This window comes from Molothrus aeneus, chromosome 12 (assembly GCF_037042795.1).
Source record: "Molothrus aeneus isolate 106 chromosome 12, BPBGC_Maene_1.0, whole genome shotgun sequence".
Taxonomy (NCBI): domain Eukaryota; kingdom Metazoa; phylum Chordata; class Aves; order Passeriformes; family Icteridae; genus Molothrus; species Molothrus aeneus.
The window spans coordinates 11560230-11581997 of record NC_089657.1 but is presented as its reverse complement, the minus strand read 5'-3'; the positions used below and the strand labels follow the sequence as shown (position 1 = coordinate 11581997).

The 21768-nt window shown below is 39.9% G+C and overlaps 1 protein-coding gene across 2 annotated transcripts in view; it reads right to left on the bottom strand.

The window, feature by feature from the left end:
- Nucleotides 1-249: 249 nt before the first annotated feature.
- EEFSEC (eukaryotic elongation factor, selenocysteine-tRNA specific) overlaps nucleotides 250-21768 on the bottom strand; it is a 124464-nt gene continuing 102945 nt past the window's right edge. The window contains exon 7 of one of the 2 annotated variants that reach the window (XM_066558278.1): nucleotides 250-3755. In XM_066558278.1, coding sequence (XP_066414375.1) covers nucleotides 3571-3755 — 185 coding nt within the window. In that variant the 3' untranslated portion in view covers nucleotides 250-3570. The remainder of the gene's footprint in view (nucleotides 3756-21768) is intronic. The other variant, XM_066558279.1, reaches the window with a different exon arrangement.

Genomic DNA, 21768 nt, shown 5'->3' with positions numbered 1-21768 from the left:
AAGGATGCCACCTACTGAATCCTTGCTACCATGAGCACAGCTTTGACCCTCCTGGCTCCAGACCTCTGGCATGATCACAAGCCAGACTGCAGTCCCAAAATAAATTCCAAGGAAAAGTAGAAAACAGGCTTGTAAAAACGAAGCTTTTCTCCCTGCTACTCTCTCCACAGCCCGAAGATGTATTACTCACCAAACATCTGCACAGCCGTAATAATTTCTAGTTTTGTAACACTGACAACCTTAGGAGTATTAAAAAAAACCTCCTTACATCTTTATTCCATTTTGGATTCATTATAATACAGTCTGACAATAAATGCTAGTACAGTACATTCTGCAACATTTAACCCCTGCTCCCAGTTGCCGTTCTTAACTTCACGGCTTAATGACACAGAGTCAGTAGATCACAATATGACCCTGTTAATATTTTTTTAATGCCATTTTTACAAATTACAGCATAATGCACTGATTATGAGGATGAAAGGAAAGTCTCTACATCTGTCTGGAAACCAAATAAAAGAATGTTTGAACATCTGTTCATCCTACAAATGTCTTTTAAAGCTTTGATTTTCCCATAATCATTTTGTTCCACCATTTCACCCTTTTTCAAATGTGTATCCAACAGCCTCAGGACAGTAGCCAGAGATCTGCAGTAATAGCACATTATAATCAAAGTTCTTGGGCACACTTAGGTTCTCCCTTTAGAATTCTACACTGGGAGAAACACAAAACCAAGCCCCAGTCTTCAACAGATCCCTCCCCAGCTGTGAATCCTACACAGACCTCTGCAGCAGGAGCAAAGGGAGAGGACGAGGCTTTGTGACAGGGGCTTTCTGCAGAGGATTCCAAGGCACAAGGGCATGGCAGGGGGCAGGTGAAGGCACTGCCTGCTCCTGTGGGTCCATCAGAACTGCCCAGGGTGAAAGCCTGAACAGAGGCAGCTCCTCAGTGCACTCAGGAGCTGGGATGAGCTGCAGACCAAGAGCCTTCCCCTCTCACAGGGCTCCCAGCAACCATCCTGGGAGCCCTGCCACAGATCTCCAGGCAAGAGCAGAGCCAAAGCAGGGAGCAGCAATGAGCAAAGAAGGAAATTGGAGCACTGAGGCAGAGATCAGGTCTTAGACTGAGAAGATGGAAGAAAAATGCCAAGCTAGTATGCTAGTCTGGAAATGAAATGGAAGACAGGAGGAAGATTTTAAAAATATGTTTACAAGAGACTGGATGAGAAAGGGATATAGGTCCAACTTTGGAATTATTGCTGCTCAGTGCCTTGGAGTACCCAAGCAAATAAACCATGGGACTCCCTGCACTAGGAGTCCTTTCAGCCAAGCAGAGGACTGCAAATCTAAGTGTTCAGGGTTAATGAGTTTTCAAAGGGATCAAGTTCCATAACAACAGACTCTCTGATCCTGTTAAGGGCAATCCATGGTGTGTGGGGGGGGGAACATTCATCAGATAGGCTTTTGTGAAAATACATATCCCCATTTACACTGACAACCTCCTCTCCAGAACTACTCGAAAGGTTCTTAGAAATGAGAAAAGACAAAATCCTTAAGTGCAAGGATAACAACTCTGGAAGCACTTTTCCTGATCACTCCCCTTTTCTTTCCAATACTCCAAATTAGCAACCCATTTAAAATTTGGCAAGGACACTAGAACTATACAGATACAAGTATAAGTTCCTTAATAACTAGGAGCATTTAATTAGGTTTTTTATACCCATAATTCTTAGACTAACCTGGGATGATAGTAACACTGTTCCTTCAATGTCACCTGTTCCTCTGTTCATCACTGCAGTATCTTAGGCAGAGGTAACAGTGCAGAGTACAAAACAGGATTTGATAAAGGCTTAAAAGAAAGATAACATTATAAATATTCTTTCCAAAGACTGCGTTTGGGGGTGTTTGGGAAGAAGAGAGAAATGGGGAGGGAGAGGTGACAGGGGTGTGAAATGCATTTTTTCCATTACAGAAGGAAACATTTTCCAGCAAGGCTGGCAGCACAAGTTCTGTTAAGCCAATAGCTAAAGTTGCCTGCCTAATTCCTCTGGGATCACACTGAAAGCCTTCCCCATCATCTTAAGGGATGTGCTAAAGCTTTGCTGGGACTCACTCAGCAGAAACTGTTTGGGATTATTACACAAAGCACTAATTCTGTTCTGATTTAGAGGGGGACCATCAGCCTAGTTTAGATACCAGGCCTGCTCTGTCTCACAAGTGCCCAGCTGTAAATGTCCTCTCAATTGCTGATAACTTTGCCATTCGTAGCCACTTTGGCTACCTAGAAATTAAAAGAGAAAGACTGGAAAAAAATCAGGATCATGTTAACATGATGAACTCATGCCCATCAAGGGATATAATAATATGATTAATAAGAATGAATGCAGCAATTATTTACCTCCTTGTGCAGCATGCACTTACATTGTACACATGGTCACCATCAAAGGGGTCACAGGCTGCCATTCAGCATCAACAAGCAGGTACTCTTTTTGTTCAAAAGGCAGGAACCAACATTTGCCATGCTGCCAAGCCTAAGTCCAATTTCTGTTCCAGACTGCAGCTTTCATACCTGTGGAATTGCTGTTAGTTTTCATATGAAGGTGTCCTATACTTTGTATGCAACAAGGAAGGGATATTACCAGTGCTCTCCTTTTCATGAGCCTAGGACATGAAATTGAGAGAAAGAGCTAAAGCAGCCATGAAATCCCTATTAAAAACTAATGGTTTCTAAAGCATCTTGGAGACACTCATTTTACAAGGCTTATGCAGCAATCTTCTATCATTATTTTAATGAAACAAAGCCCTTGACTGTTTCCAGAGGCAACTTTTTCTTTCACACACAAAAGGCATTTTGGTTACAAAAAAATAAAAAAAGGAAAAAGAAAACAGTTTTGGAATAGGATTCATTGCAGAACAGGCAGAAAAATCAAAAAAGTTACATAAAATGTCACTGAAGATAAATTCTGAACCTTTGGAACAGCAAACAGAACAATTAAGACTCTCAGCTACACAGATCATTATGTTTAATATGAAAAATATTTCTAGATATAAACTGTATTTTCAAAAAACATCCATACCATCTCTCAGATACCATCTTACACATTTGCAACTGAAGGAATGTGAAACATCCATTTTAGCTTTCACCTATTAAATAGTATGCCTTTGGTCTCCCACTTTGCTCAAGGAAGTAAGCCTAAAATAATCAGCTTCACTTTGTGAATCGCATGAAATTCACATCCTGACTTGGTGGCAAACTTCTAAATCAAGAGAAACTTCAACACAATTATCCAGGCAAACAGTGCAATTAGAATGTGCACCCAGGGGTGCTCCTCTGGCAGGTGGGCCAGATGAGATGCCACAAGGATGCACATCACAGAGATGACAAAATAAGCAAATTTGAACAGAAAAATATGAGATTGCAGAGATTTTGGAAGGGGGCACAGTCAGCACAAGCTTCCAGGCTCTGTTTGTGACGAAGGAACAGGTTTAATGTGTTTGGACAAGAAACACATTCCACCTCAATGCATTTCAGGGTCTGGACTTTAAGGTGTAATGAAAGGCCTCTCTTGTTTCCTCAGGATTGAATCATTTTCTTCTGTGTGTCAAAAACATATCTTTTAAAGATAAGAGAGATAGTAACAGGTTGGGCTGAATCATTCTTGGGGCTTTCATCCTCTTTGGTCATATCCCCCTTCCCTCCCTTGGATTTCTTCTTGGAGGCAGCAGTTAGCAGCATCTTGGTATCTGGCTTCAGCCCATCTGTAAAAAAATAAGAACCCACATGACTAACACACTCAACATCACATTTCAGAGAATTAGAAAAAATGAGCAGGCATGTTTTCATCTGAAATCGACTAAAGAAAATAAAGTAAATCAAATGCATTAGGGAAGTCAAATTTCTGCATAAGACTCCTGCAGTATGGTAGTTTACATAGAAAATAAGAGAAGTCTTTAAACATAAAGTTCATAACAGTGATACCACAAATCCAATGCAGAATCCTTCAGTGTCCATCTACAGCTTTTAAAGTATTAAACACAGGCAAGAATTTAAACAAGCCAGACCAGCTTGCCTGGTCTAAGTCTTTTAGACTTGGCAGGCCTTTCCTATTATTTAGACACATACCCAAAGTTTCTTGTCATCACTAGGAATATTCACAAAAAAATAAGTCATGAATAAAATTATAGAGATAATAATAAATTAAAATATATTTATATATACTAAAATGATAGAGAGTAACAAGGCTCAGAAGATTCTTGAATTTCTTTAAATCTATTTTCTGGATTTACCTGAAGCACACTGCTTTTTTATAACTTGCACATTGTAAATTATACAGGTCTTGTTTTTGTTTGTTGTGGTTTTGTTTTGTTTTTATTTTGTTAAGAAAAAGTATTTGTTAGGGATTTCAACTTGCACTGCTTATTGCTTAAGGGCATGAGAATTAAGCTGCATAGTATTTTGGGGATCTGTTTCTCCAGGCATTTGTGCCAAACAAAAATATTTCTCCTTTTCCTCCTAAACAGCCAGGGTTTGTTACACCTTTATTTTTTCTTATAACTTAACACATTGGTAACATTTTAGATAAGAAAAGCAAGATAGCAAAGTCCAAAGAAGTGCTGTAAAACAAGAGAGATGCAGCTCATAAAAGACCACTCCTGAAGAAGCACTTGCATAAAGCAGAAAGCAACAAACTCCTTAAAGCTTTTTCAGTGCCACCTGAATATGCTACAATGTGGTTTTCAGGCATTGGGCCAAAATCAGTTCAGGTATTTTTAACCTGTGGTGTCATATAACCTTATCTCAAACACTTAATCAGCCTCTCTCTCTCCATACTGAAATTCAGATGCGGATTCTCGTATCACAGCCTGACAAAAAGATTGAGATGCTTATGATTTACTGGAGACAGGAGGTCTGCAGGCACAGGTGAACTGCTCCAGCTCACACACATCCAGGGCCACTCTCAGCTGATGGCAAGGGGACACAGCCCCAGAGCCCAGCTTCTCATCTTGCTGTGTCAGGGAGCAAATTGTCCCAGCAGCATTCCCACTGCACGGCCAAGGGAAGGGAGGAAATGAGGATGAGGAAGTGTTGAAGCAAAACCAGGATGCTCCCAATTGCCATTTCACAACCAGAGGCTGTAAACCATCCCTAAGGCCCTGCCCTGGGGAGACTTTTACAGAGAGAGGGGTCTTTTATTTGGAAAAAACCAAAAAACAAAGAAAAACACAACAAAAACAACAAAACAACACCCAAAAAAACCAACCAACCAAAAAAAACCAACCAACCAAAAACCAAATGAAACAAAAAACCCAAACAACCATCCCCCTCCCCCCCAAAAAAAAACCAATAAAAAAGAAAAAGAAAGGGGGAAAAGTGAAAAGTGCAAGGGTCCAAAAGAGGAAAAAATCAACATGTTATGTATATAACTAAATAAATTACAGCCCTCACTAAGGCTGCAGGAGTCCAGATTCAAGCACAATCAACTTTGTACAGTTCTGCAAGATCATGCATTTCAGTCATGGCAGCTGCTGTTTTCTTTTTCCAGATGGCAGGACACAAAAAAAGCAATGATTATTTCATTGTGAAAATAATTGAGACTGTTCTTCCTTGATGGCTGAGAAGTCTGATAATGACTATCTTTGCACACGTAAGGTTCAATTAATCAAACTAGGTAATATGGTGTGGCGGGACCACATATTTATTATATGATTTTATTACATTGTAGAGTCATGTTTGATGCAGCTGTTTCGATTTTTTAATTGGATGCTTTCATATAAATCCCATTAATATCATTACCCTTACAATCACTCCATCTTCACTACGAAAAATAATTTATCACTACATGAAAAGCAACTTATTTCCTATTTGGAAAGCTCTGAGACCATTGTGAGTGCTGCTAGAAAAAAATAGCAACAGTCAAAAAAGGGGAAAACAAAATAAAAACAGCAGAGTGAGTGACCTCACACAGCTCCACTTGCTACCTTTGCAGAATTTATTTAATATTTTATGTTTTCTACTGTTTTGATCAATTTAATTGTAACTGTCCCTGCACAGGGTTTCCTCTGCTTTCCTGAGACGACCATTTATTTTTTGGACAAAGAAACATTTCATTTTGCTTTCTAGTTGGTTTCCCTTTCTGGGTCTTATCACTATTACAAATGTTGCTGTTACTGGCACAGCACTGTTTAAGAAAGATGTTTAACTAAATCCTTTCAGAAAGACACATTTTAATTAAAGCAAACAAATCCTAAAACACTTTTATTTATGTTAGCAGGCTTTGCGAGACGCTAATTTCCAAAAAATGGTAATTGGCGGAAAGGAGAGAGGAAGGGAGGAGATGTGGCATTAAAATTGCAGCCAAAATTTTCCCTTATGCGTATCTGAAGAACCCAGGCTGCCTCTGCCCACAGGGACATGGCAGTGGTTGGCCTCTCACCCCACAGGGACCCTGGGATGCTGCAGCAAGTTGGGGAAGACTCAGCCACGAGGGTGAATAACCACCGTGGATAAACTGAGCTTCAAACCCACCAGTGACATCAGCTTGGATGGCCCAACACAACTGAAACCTGGCACAGCATCTGTGGCATTCAAACAAACATCTCGTGTCTGAAAAATTCTGTTTTTGAGAAAAAAAGACATGCTGCATGTGGAATTCTGTTGGGGAAAATGCATTTAAAACTGAGCCATCTCGCCTCCTCCATTCTATCACTAACTTCCACATAGAAGAAGTAAAGGTATACCTCACCTGCAGCACTTAACACCTATTTGGACTAAATAAGGTATTCCAGGTAAGAATTTACAGAAAAAATGGCAGAACGTGGCAGTTTCTACTGGTGAAGTGACAGGCTGACAGCCAGAGGCAGCTCAGGTATTATTAAACTCACATGGTATCTAAATTACCTAATCAGATCCCATGGCCCTCATTCTGCAAACAGATTAGGTGGCTGGCATCATACCCTGACAAATGGCATTTTCTGTTTTTCTGCTCTGGTGCCAGCAGGTCTCAGGGCTGAGGAGGCTCTGAGACAGGGAGCAGCACAAAGGGGCAGGCAGAGAGAGACAGGCACAATCGGGGTTTCATCTACCTCCGCGGATTTCTCACATTACACACAATGCATACTTTACATTTTACAAAACCAAGGAAATGAAGGGAAATATATCTGTCACCGAAGAAGACATCAGAGCTTTAATAGCTGAAATGACGGATATTTTTAGATGGAGGTCTAGTTTAACTTACTTACATTAAGGGTCTAATCTCTGCTGAACAATAGCTATGTTAGCTTGAACACATAGTGAGAAATCTGTTCCATTAATTAAGTGCTGCCTGTACTACTCGGATTTGTAGCAAATGTTAATAGATTTTTTTCTTCCTCTGTTGGACAATTACTTTATTTTGCCAAGTTGCTAATGGATTAAATTGAAAAGGTCCATGTGTTAAAAAAAAGGCTTGAGCTTTAAAGTTCTAAAAAATGCCTTGCATACAACAATGGAAAATACCTATGTATTAATATTATTAATGGGCCATCCTCAAAGGCACATAAGACATGTGAAAGCTTAGCAAATTCATTCCTTCCCATCAAAACCATGTCTGTAAGAAGTGCCCAGACAAGGTCTTATGCAAAATGTACTTTTAGCATCCAATAACTCAGGTTAGATATGAGAATCTAGTTGCAAAATAGTGTAATTTATTTCATTCTTTTCAACTACTGTTAATAATTAACAGATAAAAATATAGACTCTAATATGCTTTGTCTCAGAATGGCCTGAAGGATTTAGTCCAAACTGATCCATTTGTAAGTGATATTAATAAAAAAATGCATTTTCAAATTCAAATGAAAAGCAATACCAAATCAGGAAAAACAATTTCCAAGTCTAAAAACAATTTCACATGCACAAAATAAAGGAAAAACACAGTATTTTATACAGTTTTCACAAATAAAAAGCTAACAGCTTCATGATTTGCAGTACTTTACACAGTTAAATGAATGACAGTGTCGATTTTACAATTGCTCACACAAGAAATTTGCATGGAAACACACAGATTTTAACCACTCCATACATTAATTCCACATTGTAGAACTCTGAGCACCTTCTTGTGTGCAGATTAAAATCCAGTTTTATCTGTACACAATGAATGCAGCTCCCCTCCCTCCCTGCCTGCAGGGAAGTGACTGCCATGGACACAAGTTCTGCCCCCGAACCCTCCCTGAGCTGCTGCGCCCGGGACAGGCTCCACAGCAGCCAGCCTGGAATGCCAGCCCCGACACAAATCACAGCACCCACACACAGCACCCTAATCAGGCTTACTCCTGCTTTGTCTTTACTCCTGCTTCAGCTGGAAGGAGGATGAAAGCTGACGCAGTATCTGCTCCTCCAATTCCTTTTGCTCACCCAACACAGGGTGAAGGAGCGCCTCTGTGCTTTTGCCACATGTAAATATTTATTTCATCTATTACCTGTAGCCTTGGACTATACTTTGCCTTTTACACTTTTAACTTCTCCACTACACATTCTCCTTCACTTAATACTGCCATTACTTATCAACATACATCCCTTGTCATTTTTGTTGACTTTTTTCCTTATAAGCCTTCTGCTTCCCTGCTCCTTCTATAGGTCTCCAAGAACAGTTCTTGTTCTTTCTTTCTAAAGTCCAGCTCCTTCTTCCTTGACTCACAACTGCACTTGCTATTCAGCCCTTCAGGAGTTTTATCTCTCTCTCCCCCTTTTCCAACTTAACTTTTCAGATTTCCCAACTCTGCATTTCCATTTCCTATTTTCACAGTTCTCTTCAATATTTAAGAATAGTCCTGTCTCCTTCAAAGCGAATGAAACATTGTGTTTGAATGCAAGATTTTAAAGATTGAATGCCAGACACACTTTAGATGAGAAGCAGGATAATACAGTATCTCCTTGTAGCCCAGCCAGAGACAGGAGCAATTTTTAAGCAACTGATAACCCATCATTGAAAACAGGTGTAATAATATAGGTGCAGGGCAGGCTTTCCAGCACAGCCAGGGACAATAATTTATTTCACTGAACTTCAACAACTCCCTTCTCTTGTGCACACTTGTAAAAAAAACCTATTACAAACTCTGCTGGTGAACATGGAAGTATCTGCATGGATGATTACACAGTTTTCTAACAGCATAGGAATTGTAATGGGGGAAAAAAAATCATGTTAAAAGCTTTCAATGCTCCCAATTAATGAGAACTTTGCTTTCAGGCCAAAATGAAAAGTTCATCCTACCCTGCACTGGTTCTTGCCATGGTTTGCTGGAAAAGTGCTGGCTCAGGATCCTCACCATGCTGTTAGGGAAAAACACATTGAGGCTACACCAGCAGCTACCCTGGGAATAGAAAATATTCCTTTCTTCATTACACATTAAGAAATTGCTAGACTATTCTTGACTTGCTGATGCTATTGCCAAACCTCCCATTCCATTCAGGAATTTGTAAGCAGAGTTTCATTGGGAAACTGAACTTGCTTCTCCCTTCTGTAAACAAAATCTCCTATTCCCTTTCTTTGAATGCTGCAGGTAGAAGACTCAGCTACACACAGCTTCTTGTTTCCTGTCAACATTCAAATGTTAAAAATGGACTGAACATCAGAGAACAAGTTAACGCAGCATATTTGATGTAGAAAATAATTTTTATCCGAGGCAAACGTAACCTTTTAATATGACAGGCAGACATTTTTCTTTCCTCCCGAGGGAAGAAAAAAAGAGTAAAACTTGAAAGAGGCAAAGTGTTGGGGATAATCCTCACTCACAATGGATTATTCGTAACAGCTGGTTTGCACAATTTCAGGATTTCCTCAAATTGAACTCTCAGAACCTGAACCCTAATTACACAGTTAGAGAGTGTGTGCCTGAATCAACTCTTGCTAACAGAGAGTACAAAAGCTGGTTGACCTGAAAATCAGAAATAATTAGAGGCTCAGATGGAGACGTCCATGCCACAGTCTGATGCAGAGGGGCTTCACCAGAGAGTGCACAAAGCCCAGCCTCTCCCTCAGCTTACTGCAACGATGGACCACTGAAAGGAAATAGAAACTTTCTGCCAGTACTGCAGGACTCAAGAATCCTGTATTTCAGCACAACACAATTAAAAACAAATTTATTTTTCTTTTCTTGCAACAGCTATATATATTTATCCATCTTTAGAAATATCCACTCTTAAAAAAACATAGATACATGTGTCCAAAGAAGGGTACAAAGTTCAAATAGAGTAGTACTCCCATTTGTTTCACATTCTGATTAACTTTAAAATGAGAATAATAAATTTATCATTGGTTTCCAGCAAAATTAATAGAAATACCAGTGTTGTAAGAACTGATTCTCAGAGAATCCACAATACACTAGAAAGCACACACTTGTTTTCCAACTAGTCCCAAAACATGTCAGCAGTTCTACAAAACTGTTTCTATGCACCCTAAGAACTTGAAAAGCTCATGTAATATCTCTAAAGTAACACTCTGGAATTTTGATTTAAACAAAAGCTAGAAGCATTCCAAAATGAGAGGGTCTGTTTGCCCAGCCTCTCCTGTTACAGTAATCTCTGCAGTCAGGCAGGAAGGACAAGAACAACAAAATATAACATCCTGCTGCTTCAACTCCTTACACCAGTTAGCAACTCTGCTTCTCTTCTCCTCTCCTAAAGATACCCCAAATTCTACCTTTTGACTTTATTAATGCAATTTTGCACCTTCAATATCTCAGCAAAAAAACCAAACCAATCTAAAAACAGAAACCAACAAAACAAAATTAAAAAAAAACCCAAACAAAACCCAAACCCAAAACACTAACAAAACAAAAACCCAAACAAAAAACCCCCAAACTGATCAGGAAAAACAAGATCTCTGTGAGCCTTCTAAGGACAAAAGTACTGTGTTACTGTACCCATAAACACTCAAATGCACCCCACTCCATCCAGTGGACTGGATGATGGGTCATCTAGAGACTGCTGATCCTGTCTAGCTTGGCATCCCATCTGCCTCTCAGGAATGTATTGTGCTTGAGAAAGAGCAGGGGTGGAACTGTGTCCTGAGCTAACTGGAGCCCAGGATCAAGCAGGAATTCTCTACCTGACATCAGGGTCAACACCTATAAACATTTTCTAGGCAGAAGATTTAAGTTCTCTTACAGGAGCCAATCTACTCTCCTAGGTATTCATCACCACAACAGCAAATATAATATGATTACCAAGATGATTTCAGTGTAATAGTTGACCCGAGATTCACTCAAGAATCAAGGGATACATACTCCTTTCCTTGCTACCCTCAGAGCTCAGGTTTTCAGCCTCAATTACTTCCACAGATCAGGCAATGAATTTTACTTATGTAAATCCCATCATAATTCTCCAGTAATTCTATTTTGGATTCACACCACCTTTTCCACATCTCTTGTCAGCTCTCTCAAATATTCTGCTAGAGTTTCAAACTCCAGAGAAGAGTAATTTTTCTTTTCTGGCCAGTACAAGATCAGTTATTATCACCTTGCCTGGCTTGTGAATATTAATAGGGCTACAGCAAGAAGTTGGCCAGGGAGCAACCAGCCTCCAAGAAGACAAGAAAGGAGATTCCTTCCTCCCAAATGTGCTAAATCCTCAGCATGGTATTTGGGATCTACACAAAACATCCATAATTCTTTGTTTGGTGACAGAGACAAGGAAAAAAAAAATCTTACAGCCACTTTGAGCAGAAGCAGATTGCCCTATGTCCCAAGCAAACACTGTTGTGACAGCCAGCCTGCATCAGCAACACTATTCCTGCAGTCTCAGCATGGCAGACTGCTTGGAAATCCTTCACAAATAAAACATCTTCCCATAAATTGGGGAACAGCTGCCCTGTACCACATCAGAGAAGGCTGCAGCTCAGTGGTGAGCAGGACTGAGTCTTGTGTATCAATTTAAGTTTATACAGGCTTTTGGACTGAAAGATATTATTATAAGAAGTGGTACTACTGGAAATAACATGGATTTCATTATGGGCTCCTACTTCGCAGGGAAAGAGCCAATCTTCCCTGATGAGGAAGACAGAAGCTGTTTTAATTTAAGCAGCTGACCTGGGTGAAGTTCAGGCCGAAGCTGTATTTGGAAAACTCTCCCATCAAGCTGGACACAACCCTTTCAAGCTCAGTGCCAATTCCACACAATGGCTTGAACTGCGCTCTCTGGCAGTCCTTAAAGGCACATTTTGTATCTTGGCTTTTGCTGCAAGCAATCAAGAAAGAATGCAAGAAAACAAAACTGTTTCCCAAGCACTGTTTGCTGGTGCCATAATTAATATAATCAAACAATTCCACAAATTGCTTCCAATTGCTGGCGTCACTTTCATGTGCAGAGCCAGACTTTCAAAGAAGGGCCCTTCTTGTCCTACATCCTTACACTGGTAACCCCCCTTTCACACAATAGTAAACAAGACCTCACTAAATAGTAGAGGGTAATTTGTACTGTAATAGGTCCCCAAGGCACCATGGACACAATTTGAAATGCCATCTAATTTTTCTTTTTAATTAAAAAAGCAGTTACTATATTTAAACAACAACACAAAAAAGTTCAGAGGGGACAGATTGGAGTTTCCCACAGCTCCCTGGGAGTTTTCTCAAGGTCAGGAAGAGTTTTATAGGCTCAATTGGTACACATTTTTTTCTTTAATTAGTCTGCCATACCTTCTACATGAAGTCAGCGTCTTGATTTTCAGTCTGATATTTTTCATATTGCTAAATGGAGCACAGACTCCTGCACCGCACCGTAGCTGCTGAGTGGGTATCAGTGGTACACTTCCCTGTGTCTCCCTCTCCTCTCTTCATCCTAAACCTGTCATCCACACTGAGGAGACCCAGCATAACACAGTGCATTGAGTATGCGATTCATTCAGCTTTATATTGCTCAATTTCCAGCAAGATGACCAGGATATATTATCTGTTTTCCCAAATTTACATAATACGACCACATTTTTTAACCTTGTATTTCAAAAATAAAATGCAACTATTAAACAGCAAGTACAAATGGACCACTCTCATCTGAAGCCACACAGCAGGAGAGATTTCTGAACTTGACAAATCCCCATCATGTATCACACCACTGCTCTGCACCCATCTCATTACTTAAGTAAATCTACACAAGCCCACACACACTTTAGAAGGATATTTGCAGTTCCCACTGAGGGTTTGCCAAAATACACCAACATACCCTTCAGCCCTAAATGACAGCATGGAGATGAAGTGACATACTCTAGGTCTTCATTTCTTGGCTAGTTGGCCATCCTTCAGCAGAAAGCAGTTGAGAGTACCAAACCTGACCTCATTTTATAGCCCAACACAGCTGCTGTTGCACAGTGCACCACAACCATTTGCTGGCAAAGTCTTTCTGGAACAACTTCCCTAACAGCTGAGAACTTTCCACCTTGACTCTTGGAACACAACTATGAGTTGTATGCTCTACAAAACTTTGTGTTTCTGTGCAGCAGGGACTAACCTTAATACAGGTTACAGGGAGACTCCAGTGCACCATGCTCTAGGTCCAGCCTACATAAATTAAGTGTACACACAATACAATGGATCAACTGTCAGAGCTAAAAGACAACCACTATGACCATATTTCTGGCCTCAAATCCAAGACTGTTCCACTAGCCTAGAGGAAATTTTCAAATTAATTTCTGCATGGACTTTCAGTACAGTAACAAGGTTGCAATTATGCCAGCTGATGTATCATATCAACAATTATTACAACTCTCTTTTCATTTGATGGCCACTAAAGGTCCACAGAGCCACTGAGATCATGCCTAAGTGCTGTAGCACACCTGCAGGGAGAGGCACAACTCACACCGGTGCTGTGATTTCAGTCCACACATTCTTCAAACTCCCTGAAGCAAAAACTGAATGCATGGAAAATGCCCAGTGCATAAACAGGAACAACTATGAAAAAATGATGGAACTAATAAGGAATCAAATTATTTATGCATGTAAATATAATGTTGAAAGCCTGGGATTATAGGCAGGCTCTTCTTACAATTCAGCAGTAGAAAAATTACAGGCAGGTCAGCATGAAATACCCAAGACCATTCAAAACACTCAGAACAGTGTCTTGAAATCACAATTACTGTCACTCGATCTTCTAAGCTCTCTCTCTTCTGGCAGAGTACTAAGAAACATGCAGACATAAACACAGAGTGCAATCTGGGAGAGTGTATGACAACTGTAATACAGGACAGAATTTCACAAGTTTTATTATTGAGGTAGTCCTTGCTGATTAAATTCTCAGATCAAGAGGAGCAGTATCACAAACATGTCCCCAGAGAGTAGTTAGGTATGTAAAAATAGGAACCACTATGGAACCACTAAACACAGGAGCTTTCATAATTCTGAAAACCATAGAATATCCCTTTGGCACTAAATTCCCATCCAGTGAAGGAGTTTCTCAGCCCAGAGCCACTCAGCAGTGGGCCAGAAGGCACTTTTGATTGTGTTTTTGTCAGCATTCCAGGACCTATTAAACAGTAAATAAACAAAACCAACAATGCTCAAGCTGTGTGCACCAAGGTGAGCAGAAACAACTGAAAACATGTTTTGCATTCAACATAAGAGACTAAAACTTCATCATCCCAGTGAAAAGGGAACAACAACAACACGACCTGCAGCAGCGCCCAGGATCTCCTGCAGCAGCCTCTCAGAAATGCATACAATGCAGAAGAGGTCCAGGTTGGCAGACCTGACACAGAATCAAAGGCAATTCATTACAAAGCAGCTCCAAATCAAAGTGCTCAATCCACAGGCCCCTCTGTAATCCTCCCACCTCCCCTGCCACTCTCCATGTGGAGGAGGCACCGCAGCAGCCAGTTAAGCTGGACCAACTCCACTGACACATCCCAGGCATCTGCTGCTCAGCCCTGGTCCAGAGTTTAAGTTTGGCGATATTCATCTTTCCCCAGGCTGCCTTTTTAAAGCAATCCTGAACAATGGGACTTCAGAATAAAGACTAAAACATTTAAATATTTTTTTTTAAACTTCTAGGCAAGGGCCTTTAAGGCGATTAGAAGGGGAGGGGGATTGGATAGCAGCTTTTGCTTTTTCATGTTATGTATATTGTGTGTAAACAAATATGCAATTTGCTTTAAAAAGATAAGGTGATTAAATTTTTATCGGGCTTGTACTCTGTTGTCACCACAACAAAGAGAATTAGGAGGAGGAAAGAAAGGCCTTTTTATTTGAATTATGCTCTTACCAGAGGTTCTCTACAGCACAGCTGTAAAGCCACTCAATGTTCTCCAAACAGGCCCTTTGATTACATTTTATTCAACTTGTTTGCATTTGGAGCAATCGAAAGGAAAAGAACGCTCCACATTTTGATGTCTTAATGTTCCTTAATACCTTCTTTAATTTATATTAAGCTTCTTAACTAGGGTGATGAATTCTTCAAAAACAATAAAGACCTAGTGCAGAAATCTTCCACACGCCATGAAAATTGAAATTATAATGTATTCATGGCTTTTTTTTTTGTTATAAAAACATAATTTAGAAGAAAGATTTAAAGCATATAAAAAAAATCCCAAAGTTGTATGAAAATTACTTGATCCAGAGAAATAGAGGAAAGTTCAAACTAATTATTACAAGGGAAATAAAATGTTGTAGGAGGTGGAGGAGAATAAACAGCATGAGAGTTTTGGATTACTATGAAGTTTTCAGTCTTTTAATAAACTATAAATTTCTCCTCTATGGCTTTCTACCAGAAAACCAACCAAACAAAAAAAAAAGGCAAAAAACCCAAACAAACAAAAAAACCCACCCACTAAAAATTAGTATAATTTTGTTTTACCAAGACAAAATCAAATGTTTGCCAGTTCTTCCTCCTTTATTATTCATATACTTCTTCCCTAAAATGACTCTTCACAGTTCCACAGTGTGTTCCCCTCCCAGTGTCTTTCACAGTCTGCCAAGACCAACAGTGAAACTGCTGCTGCTGATCATGAAGGGGCACTCAAACACCCTCAGATGCAGCAGCTCCATGGGACACATATTCCTGGGTGAGGTTCCCAGACTCAAACCCCATCCACAGGAGGACCTCAGTCAAACACCAGGAAAGGCTGCATGAGAAATGCAAGGGTCACTCAATAAGTAGAGACCACTTGAGGGACAAGACTGGACAGGTTTGCTCTCACTGGCGCCATGTTTTCCAGCTATAGTGGATGCTCAAACACTAATTACCTGGCTCATGTATCAAAACTCAATCTCAACTATTCCAATGTTCTTTAAAAAGTCCTTTCTACAGAAAATTAACACAGCTTCCAGGGAAAGCCCGTTATGGACTTCTATGTACAAATTATGGACTTTACATATCAAACAGCCTTAGTAAGGAACATCCAAATGGGTGTAGTCTGTCTTTGCTTCCCAATTTATCTACTGTTTTACCTTTCTTTTTACTTAAAAATTGTACATTCTAATTTAACTGCTTTAAGTTTTCAGCTGTACATATGCATCTGCACATGTACAGCCACAAAGCCCTCACTTTGCTCCCCCTTGTCCTCTGCAATAGAAGTCCAGAGGAAAAAAACAAGCCATGGCTGGTACCTCTCTGACACCAACACAGTGCCCAGAGCTGTGCTACAGTGATTGAGTGTCTGGATACTACAGCAGCAGAGAAATGAGCTTTCTAAGTGAACACAAAATCCTCAAAATATTCTTGAAGTAATAGATTTCAAAGAGAACAGACATTTCGATCTGGAACAATTGTCATTTTTTGTCAACATCCACTGACTGCTCACCTACATTCTCAGAGTCATGTTTTTAAGCAAATTCCAGGAAAGCAGAGTTTAAAACCTGCCAATAAAAGCGGCCACATCTACAAATGTTTGTGGAATAGCTCACTTAGCTGTACCAGCAATCAAGTGGCCACAATAATTAAAACAATTAAAAAATTCACATGCTGCATTTACCACAGAATAAAACAATGCTGATCCTAATCTAACACCAGTGGCACCCTGGTTGGAACAACACCTTCCCCTCCTGAACGAGTCACACCACACCAGCACAGAGCAGCAAAACCCAATTCAAGAGTGACTTTGGATCAACAGATCAAAACTGCAAACAATCTGAGTACCAAGAAATTGCAGACTGTGACTGAGGCAGCACAAACCAGCTTTACAAACCGCCTTGCTGCCTTCTGCTGCGGTGGAATGTTTTCTTCACAGTTGTCCTGCAAAGCAGTCACTGCTTTTGCAGGAAACAAGAGAGAAAGACAATACAATGCTAATATAAACAGTTATTCAAGGGCAATAATTATTGTATAACAGGTAATCAAGGCTTTAGCCCAACTATTTCAACTTTCATCTGCATTTTTTAAGGGAGCAAGTACCAAATTTACATATCCAAACCAGTATTTTATGTATGTAACCAGTTAAGTCTTAACTGCTGTGTCTAAAAAAGCTTGTGCCTTTAAGCACAAACGATTCATGAATTTTAATTTGTTTTAAATGTTGAAAAATTCCATCCAAGTAAATTGAGTCAACAAGCCAAACTATGAAGACATGTATCTGGCTTTTATTTAAAAAATAAAAAACTCAAGTCTATAAATTTCTTAGTCACCCACAAATCCTCTAGCAGTAAAAAATGCTTTCCAATAACTAAGTTTTCTGCATTTCTTTTAATTAAGACACTATGCTTTTCACATGCTGGCTGAACACTACTGAGCCTTAACTCTATTCTCTTTGTATTATTTAACTACAATATTTTTAAATGTTCTTACAGAAATAAATTAGCCAATGATTATCAGAAAGCAGGGGGGAAGGTTTGCAGAATGGGACTCTGTAAGCTGCTTCAATATTGTAAATTTCAAAAATGCAATGTCATCAGTCCACTCTACAAATAAAAATGCTTAAAATTGATATAAGCATTATTCTAAAAGTACCAATTTATTTATATTTCCCTCCTAAATATCAAGACTTAGTTTAATATTTTCATGCTTTTTCTTACTAAATAGAAAGACAAAAATAAAACTTTGAATATAAAAGTTAATGCTTTCTAGCAATTACTTTATAGTACTCAGGCTCCAAATAAACAGCAATGCCAACCAAGTTGAACCTGAGTAGTGATATGTTTACAAAGGGCCAGGCACAGTAGGTCAGGCTTTAAATGAGATAGCACAAGCTACAGTGACACAGACCCAGCACATATTAATAACTTAATACCTCTATCCATGCCACACCAATACTTCCATTTTTCTAGGCAAACACCCAAGGGCTGGGTTTCCTTCCTCGCTGCACTCTTCCTGGGGCACAGACTGTTCTAAAGCCCATTCAAGTAAAATATCAGAAAACAGGTACAGCCTCTGTCCAAGTCCAGGGGAGCAGATCATATTTAGGCTGAAGGAGATTTGCTTTCCTGAACCATCACCCCAAAAGACTCTCCTCATCTTTCTGAAATTTCCAGGTGCTGATCACACTGTTTAGAAATAAGATCCAGGCAATTCACAGGGCTCTGATGCAGAAATTATTAACAAGTGTCCTGATACAGGTGGCTGGCTGGAACAGAACAAATTACAGCAACCTAATGGACACATTCCCGCTGCCAGTGCAAAGCTGTTTGTCTGGGTCCAAATGCAGCTATGAAAGGGAAAAGGTTTGCAACTTAAATTGCAAGGTGTTACAACAGCCAACCCAGCTCCGTGGAGCAACAACCTGGATTGGAGAGCCACTGCACATTTCCAACACACCAACTCCTCTGACTTCACTGCCAAAAACATCCAACCCCCATAAATAAATGCGGTGTTTTTAGGGAGTGCAGTAAAAGGCAGCATTGAAGGAGAGGAAAATAAAATTACAGGAGATGTAATATGATCAGCCAAAACACACAAACAAGAATAAATCAGCCCCATTACCAAAACCACAAAGGCAGCACCTTTGTGATGACTATGGATTTCATTAAGTTCATGTTCTATACAGTCCATTTCAGGAGTGGGGGCTGTCAGATCTGAAGACTTATTTTTCTTGACAAATAATTCTTAAATGTTCGCCATGTATTGAGATATCAATGTTTATTATACCTAAATTACTCAAAGACAACACAGGAACATATTTAACCTATCATTATAAATCATTTGTAGAGAGACCCAATGAAAGCATGGAGTATCTTTTGCCCACTGAGTTTTCCTAGAATACTGGATTTTTGAAAGGGGCTAATTTAAGAACTATTCACATTCAAATTAGATTTTCTCTGGTAGCTCCTTCTACATCTTCCTTGTAGCTCCCATTATGATACTGCTCCAGTCAACTCTGCACTTCACAGCATCTGAAAAGTCATCCAGTGAAAGGAAACCCCCATCCCTTCCCAAACCCATCTGTGTTAGAGCTCTGATGTCTCCAGTTATTGCTCAGGGCAGAGATGATCAACTGCAGGTTCTATGATGGCAACCAAGAAGCCACTTACAATTCCAACAGCTGTTACTGATTTTGCAGCAGAATTATGGCAAATCTGTAGTTCAAACCCTTCCTCCTTATGAGGAGGGGGAAAACAACAAGAACAAGAAAAAAAATCAACAAAACCCCAAGAAAAGGGAAGGACTGGGCAAGTGCCATGGAGAAAGGGCATAGCTCTGGCCAAAACCAGCTTTCTTTCCCTGTGCAAAGCTAGGAACACAGAGACTATTACACCATGTTAAGTCAAGCCCAAGTCCTATCTTATCCAGGTTCCTTCCTTACAGGCAGGCAGCAGAGGGGGAAGTCTGCAGCACACGACAATATTGAGCCTTATTCTCCTTCAAAAGCTCTGCATGCCCTGCAGGCTGAGGCACAGGGCAGGGCTGCCTCAGGGACTGCCCAAGGGAATGGTCCAGTCAGGAATCACATCTCCAAGCAGGTTAATGAGCCAGCACAAGCACCAGCTCCAGCTTTATTAGGCTACTGCAGCTTTCAGGGATCAAAATGGAAGCAGCAGCATTCCCCCATCTTGCACACTGATGAGGGAATTCATCAAAGTGTTCACAAAAGTGTGTGTTTTACATGCAGTTCATCAAGGCTATGGATCTACAGGAGGTTTACATTAAAACTTATGCTGCTAAAATTCAAGCTCCAGTAAAAACTCTAAGGAGAAAGAAAAATCAGAGTGTTTACAAAACCTATCAGATGCACTCCCTTCCAAATAGATTTAAACAATAAATCTTAACAATATTTTCCTGAGGACAGCTATCCTCGAATCCTTGGAAAAAATATGGGATACTTGAGGAAGACATGAGCCTCTCTTTGGAAGGCAACCAGGTACTTTGCCCCAGAGACAAGGCAGGTGCTCAGAATGCAGCAGCCTCTTCAACTGCCTCCCTCTGAAACAAAAGCAGCCTCCATGCCTTCAATGCCCATAGTTTAGACAATCTGTGTGGTACCCAAGGCTGCTCAAGATGCAAGAGAAATTATCAGTCTGCAGAAAATGAACCAATCTTATTTCCTGTAGTAGGTAAAAAGGAGCTCACCAAGGTCATTTTAGCAGAAGTCAAAAGAAGCATAAAACAATTATTGTTTAGCATTTTCTTTCATGCTTGCATGCATCAGCTTTGACTCAACAACTTGTTATTAGAAAACGCAGCAGGAATAAAACAAACATTCCAGGTAAGACCAGCTCAACTTGCAACTCCAAAGTATACTTCTAGTGAACTTCATCAGAACAACAACAAAAAAATTAAATAAAATAGCCTTAACATTAGAAGAGTCTCTCAGTCAGCAGTGCTGACTTCAAATGAAGGTTAGTTTGTGCTCTGCAATCTAAAATTATAATGGACAGGCCACTCTATTCCCAGCTTTTATTCAGTCCTATTTTACTACTTCAAATATATACTACCTAAATTTGTATACTCTTTAAGAGTAGTTAATCTTCAATTAAAATACCTAGAGCAGAAACTAAGATAACTGGTTTAAAAGGTAAAAGCTTATTGACAAAAATGTATTCTTCATATTGCCTTTTTTTTAATTCTGCATATTAAAAATGTCATTTTTATGACTTGGAAAAAATCTTCAGGAATAATGAAGGCTAACAAAAGACTGAAGAGCAGTAATTTAAAAAGCTCCATATGTAGCATCCTGATTACTGTATCAGTCCCATTTCCATAACGAAGGGAGAAGCCACCAAACTGCTGCCTGTCCTTTCTGGTGACAAGGAAAGGGCAAAGAGGACGGCGTGTTTCCAAGGCATCATCCTTCAGGTTCCAAGGGAAGAACAAGAAGTCTCCTGCAGTACAAGATGTGGGTGTCAGTGTCCAGCACTCTTCTGGAATACGGTAACCCCAGCTTTGGTGGTCCCTGCACATGTAGTTAATTTGGAAGCAGCTGGGTTCAGAAGTTTATCCTCCCTTTTTGACCTGCAAAGGTTTAGTGTGTGGGCGTGCATGAGTGTGCACATCATACCACACAAGCTGAAGATGTGCAGCCACAATATACACGGTGTGTGAGCGTTTGTGTGTCAGGGCTTGCACACAGAACATGCTGCATCTTCCTAAATACCAAAACATTGTCCAGTGTACACTGGAGTGATGTGCACTGCAGCATTCAGCCATCCCAAGCCAAGCATAGCCAGTCTGCACTTCAAAAAGCTTCTGGAATTTTTAAGCATAATTTCAAAAGGACAAACTACTGAAAAAAAATTAATTGCAATACTACCTACTTAGATAAATAGATTGAACATGCTCCAGATAAAGGACACTGACAGTTCTGCAAGCCTGACTAGATCTACACACTAATATGCCCACCACAGGTACACCCAGGGCTTCTATTCATATTTATAGTGCTTTCCAGCACAG